The 5666-nt window shown below is 47.4% G+C and overlaps 1 protein-coding gene across 1 annotated transcript in view; it reads right to left on the reverse strand.

The window, feature by feature from the left end:
• The window catches only part of PLEKHD1 (pleckstrin homology domain containing, family D (with coiled-coil domains) member 1), a gene marked incomplete at both ends in the record, with an annotated part of 15492 nt that extends 10076 nt beyond the window's left edge, over positions 1–5416 (reverse strand). Inside the window, 3 exons of the mRNA XM_009577342.1 lie at positions 3745–3821; positions 4332–4421; positions 5321–5416. Coding sequence (XP_009575637.1) covers positions 3745–3821; positions 4332–4421; positions 5321–5416 — 263 coding nt within the window. The remainder of the gene's footprint in view (positions 1–3744; positions 3822–4331; positions 4422–5320) is intronic.
• Between the last annotated feature and the right edge of the window lie 250 nt (positions 5417–5666).

Genomic DNA, 5666 nt, shown 5'->3' on the forward strand with positions numbered 1-5666 from the left:
AAACATTAACCGTTCACTGACTCCTTCCCACTTCTATCTTCAGCCTTTCTGGTATCCATCATCCACCCATCCTGGAACCAATCAATCCCTCCTCTGCTAAACTTGTAAGCCACTAGGATTTGGTGTCTGGCCCTACAATGGGAGTTAAGTGCTTCTCCCTGTAAAAACAACAGAGAACCAGAGATAAAAGCCAGACAAGATGCTGGCAAGTTGGGAAAGTTAAAGGAAATGGGCGTATTCAAAGAGTACCTTGTGTTATTGTAGGACCATTGGCCAGAGGATCTCAAGGTCTCTTGAACACATTATGAAAATAAGCTGCAAAAAAGGCCTGTGGAGCAGATACCCATTAACTGATTGGGTAGGCTTTAACACAGATATTAAATACCAAGGACAAGGACATACAAATCAAAAACAGAACCAGAAATGGAGTTTGCTGCTCACATCTATTCATGTTCCATTAAGAAAAAAAAAATATCCACACACATAAAATACATATGTAAAATTCATTCCAATCTATTTATATAGATGCACATACAGGAACAGCAATTGCTGCCCAGAAATTCTGCCATCTTTGTTAAATGCTAAGGGAGTTTATTAATATTAAATACCTGTAAGTCTTCCTGTACCAGGCCTCTCTGTGTGCCATTTGAAATTGCAGCTTTTCGGAAACGGTTAAGTTGGCAACCTCTTAGAAAACAATTTCAAGGCAACCTGTACTTTGTCTCTTACAAAAGCCAGACAAATATATTAAACACACATCACCCCAGGGACCAGGCAGCTCACAGCTCCGGCAGCCCAAGCACTGCCTTGTGCTCTTTGCAGACAGCTGGGGGTTTTTTCAGCTAACGAGCATCTAGGATATTTCTAAAGTGCAGAGGAAATTAGAACGCTAATTAAAAAGGTGATGTTTTGCCCACAGGTAGACATCTTCATCTTGAGTGAGAACATGCGGGTGTGAATGTGTTTCTCCACTAATGTTCTCTGATACAGGACGAATCTGATCCCAGAGAAAACAACAGCAAACAGCTCAAGGGAGGGATGGGGGGCCAACAGAGTTTATCATATGATTACTTGGAGGGTTTCAAAACAGCTGAGGCCTTTAAGGTGTCTGTTTATTAGATTCACTTTTTCAGTGCTCCCTCCCTTCCCCAGCCTAACAAGATGTTTCCCTGTCTGTAACTCAAAGGTTACTACACCCACTGCTGTATGACTTAGAAGATGCACCCATATCGCTGTGTAGCGTTTAAGCTTTTATTCCTTTTATCTGCTGGAACCAGTGCGGTGTGTAACCGCAGCAGCGGGGAGGTACATGCTATGGCTTCAGCTGAGGGGCGAGCAAGTGCTTTTTTTATTTTGTACTTCTTACCAAGTGAGTTTTCATCAGAAGAAGCCACATGGCTTAAAGTGCTGGAAAGCACAGGGTCAGGAAGGCTCTTGGGACATGTAGAAAGCGCCCTTATAATATACTTCTGAAAAAAAACCCCAAAGCTGTATAGTATCTCCATTTGCTATACAGCTCAAACATCATCTATTCCAGTCCTTTTGCAGCACTGGGAGCATCTCTCTAGCTTTGCCTGCATTTTACCTTTCTCAGGAGCATATACAACCAATTTTGGAGACACTTAACACTTCATGGCCCACAGGACATATGCACTACGTTACCTAGTTCTCTCTAGGTGACAGCCCAGGATGGATAAACGTCTGTATGTTTATAGAGATGAGGAAGGAGGGGACTCAAAGGAATGGCCACCCAAGGCTATATGCAGGCAGGGCTGCCTAAGTAGAGGGTGTGAGGGTCACCAAAGGAAGGAGCATTGTTTTGCCAAGGGCCTAAAGGAGTAGAGATAGAGAATTGGTTCTTATCCAGCAGCAGCCACAATTACCTTCCAGAAAACAAGAGGGAACCAGGACAACCCGATTTTTTCTCCTTCCCCAAATGCCAGGTTATTTTTTTATGCCAATCACAAAACGGCCCCAGCAGAGTGTCACAGGTACACACACGGTATGGCAACTGTCAGCACATTCCTCCAAACAAGTCCCCAGCATTATTTGCAGCTGGGGTCAACCATGTCCTAGTTCATGCCTTTCTCCTGACAAAAAGAGTTGATCTGTTTTTCCCCCCCCGCCCCCCCATTGCCCGCCAAGACTACTTTTAACCAGTGCAGGGAATGCCACTATGGACATAGGGAGCGTACATGTGCATCTCCCCCACTAGCAGCAGCAAAAGCCTCTCTGGGTGGGAAGAGAGCCTGGGCGGCTGGGAATCAGGGCTTTGTGCACTACCGAAAAGCTTTCAAGATCTGGCAAGTGCGATAAGTCCAAGCCACAACACGTTAGAAGCGTGGAGAGACCATCAGCTCCCCTCCGCATTGAATAAGCGGTTTCCCTATCAAACCGGGGGGCTTGGAAAGGAGTGAAGAGCTGAAGGCGTCACTGAGCACACTCTGATGTGGGGGTAATAAGCAGTTGTGCAGGCACACACACACACACACACAGCCCCAGATGTAAAGAGGCAGCAGACAAAATTGGAACAAAGGAGAGAGGATAAGAGGACAGTTCCCACCCTGGGTTCATTTTTCCCTCTTTCCCCTATTTAACAAGATCTCCGTCTCTGAAGTTGTTTTGTTTTTTTTTATTTCCCCTTTGGTTCGTTCTAAATAATGAGGGAGACTACAGAATGATCACAATAAACTGTAAGTGCTGCAGTGCCATCAGCAGTACAATCTCCATCTAGGAACAACAGAGCACTAAAACAGGTTGCCTAGAAGATTTCAGCTGTGTCCTTTTAGCTTTCCCATTCATTGCAGATCAATTTACTGACCCATGCTGTGCCTTTCTGGCTGCTGCTTGGCTCCCAACCTGACCCTGCGAACATAAATCACATAATCTGTGCTTTTCCTCATGTGCAGGCTAACATCAGCACTGATTAAGCCAGCTGCATCGCTTTCCTCCTCTGATGCAAGAACAGAAGCAGAGAGGGGAGGGAAGGGGTGTCACAGGCAGATTTTTAGCTAGGTGCAGGTAGTCTGCTGTATGATAGCGGCCATGTCTCTAGCTTCTGTTTTAAACACTAGTGCTGGAATATTGGAGCAAGGACTAGAGGAAAGGCTGGCTCGGTGAAATGAGCAGCCGCACAGGGCTTGCGAGAACCCCTCCCGAGCTGTGCAGCCACACTCCTTCCCTCCCATACACACCCGAAAGATTAATTTGGCCCCCAAATTATTGCCCTTGGCAATAGTTAAGTCTAACGTTGGTGAAGGCAAGTGCAGACCTGTGCTATCGAAGGAAAACCTCCGAATTACTACTCAAGGGCTGAATCTGGGCCCCTCCTCCTCTGCAGCGGGCAAGCCTGCTCATGCTGAGTGGGTGACAGACCTCTGCCTTGGGTCTTGTGTCCATGGGGCTCGTGCTCCCATGAAGCTGTAATGGGCAGCTTTGTCTTGCAGTTCATGCAGTACTAGGAGGTAACTGAGCTTGCTCCGGCACCAAAACCAGGCTCACTGCAGCAGCGCAGAGCTTGGCTTGGGTTGATCCACTGTAACACCGTGTTCCCCATTAATTACAAATGAACATTTTCAGCCCCACAGTGTTGGGATTAACTGCTCTAGCAGCCAAGTAGAGGTCTCACTAATCTTGGGGAGCTTCTCTGCCTCCCCGTAGTCCTTCTAGTCAGGCTTTTTCCTCTTTATCCTTTACACATCTACAGAGCAGATCAAAGAGAATAAGGAATAGAAAGAAGCTTACACTTTTCCAGACTCCTGTAGCATCTCCAGCCACTGAGCCTGCTCAAACTCTGATTCAGCTGCTAGAACAATGTTACCCTAGAAGACGGGAGGGGGAAAAAACACTGGGATTAGAGAGGCTGCTGCCTTACGTGCTTCTGTGCATGAATTGGACACAACTAGCACAGCTCTGGCAGGAGGAGAGCCCACCGCAGGCTTCCACAGCCACAGGAGACATCAGATGGGAGCAATTATGACCCAGGCCTACCACACATTCTTGCTTGGAAAGAGATGCACACAGCAAGCAGTCATGGTAGGAATAAAACGATAGAGCGACATGAGCTCTAGGGCTCCTGAATATCTGTCTGCTGGTATCATGAGACCTGCCGTCAGAAAGAGCAGGTTTCCTTTTTGGTTGTCAAAGCAGGAGCAGCAGCAAAGCCTTGAGGGGACTTAGGATGTAACCCACCCTCTTTCTCAGGATAGTCTGCCCAGAAAGGGTAGGCACACATTGGTGGGGTGGGAAAGACTGCCAATCTAGCTCTGCTCGTCAGCGATACAGTGTTTTGCAGTGGTTGGCTTTTTTTAGAAGAAAAGAAGTCTACTTACATGGAAGTCTTCATGAGAGATCTTTATGGCATAAGGCATGTTGGGCTCTTCTTTGGGCTCCACGATGCAGCCTCCCAGAGGTACAACACCCTGGGGATGAACCAGAGCACTCCAATCAGTCAGCAATTCAAGTATAACTATTAACTAACCAGGAGCTGAACTTTCACCCTTGGTCACTTGTGGGCCCCTGCCCTGCCTTGGCTATCCCAGGAGGGGCAATGCACACAGTTCCTGAAAAGCGGAGGGACTCCCACCACCACCAGGAGACCCCTACGTGGTATCTGAAAGGTGGTAAAGATAGCTCTCCTGCATTTGGCTTGGAGGGAAGGCTGCTAGCTAGAACATGGAAGTAGGAGCTCTTTTATCAAGCAGGAGGTGATCTCCTGACAGAGGCAGATGTTGCAGAGTCACAGTGTGGCAGCATGAGAGAGCTTGTGCATCCATTACAGTCACCACCGGTAGGTCAACACCCCACACGTGCTGTGTGGGGACAGATGGGTGGCCTGCTGCCCCTAACCAGGCGGGGTGAAATCAGCACCTTTGGAAGCACGTGTGGTCCATCAGCCTCCAGTGACTACAGAGGGCAAAAGCAGACTCAGAGCACAGAGTCCCCCCGTGACAGCTCCTGGCAGTGGGGGCTGGCTGCAACCACGTACAAGTGCGAGTACAGGTTAGGAACAATCAGCAACCAAAGCTGTTAGCTCCAACGCTGGCTTTGCCAACAGTGTTCTCATATCCACAAGATTAGTTGATTAGGAGATCATGAAAACCAGGGAAACATCTATTATCAGGTAAACAAATACTAAAGTCATGTACCTGCTGAATCAGTATGGAGCCTGAAGAGGTACTGACATGATTCTTGCCTTTTTTTTTTTTGAGGCTTCCCTGGATCTGTGAGAAGTTTGTGATTTACCTCTTCTTCACTTGCTGGGCCCGGGGGAGGGAGCTAGAAACAGAATAACCCTCTCTCCCATGCAAACGCTGCTCACCTTGGGGTGAATGTTGAAGTATTTATTGCTTTCAAAGCTCTTCTTCTCACTCTCAGCATAGTAGAGCAGGAAGCTTTCCTTAATGATGAAGAACCTTTAAGACAGAGAAAGGAAATAAATTCTGCCAGAACAGAGGTTGTGGTTCACAGCAAAATAAAATCCCCACCTACCTAAAGCTGCTTTCTGAGCAGAAGACTTTACTGCTCCCATCCAAGCCCAAGGTGAGGTGCCTCACCCCTGTTCATAGCCAGGTGCTAGTGCTTAACACTAAGCACTGAGTTCAAGTGCTTTGTGCTTGCAGTTTACCACAGCATGCACGCATCAGTATTGGAGGCAAGCCATAGCA

The sequence above is a fragment of the Fulmarus glacialis genome, unplaced genomic scaffold (assembly GCF_000690835.1).
Source record: "Fulmarus glacialis isolate BGI_N327 unplaced genomic scaffold, ASM69083v1 scaffold4495, whole genome shotgun sequence".
In the NCBI taxonomy this organism is placed as follows: domain Eukaryota; kingdom Metazoa; phylum Chordata; class Aves; order Procellariiformes; family Procellariidae; genus Fulmarus; species Fulmarus glacialis.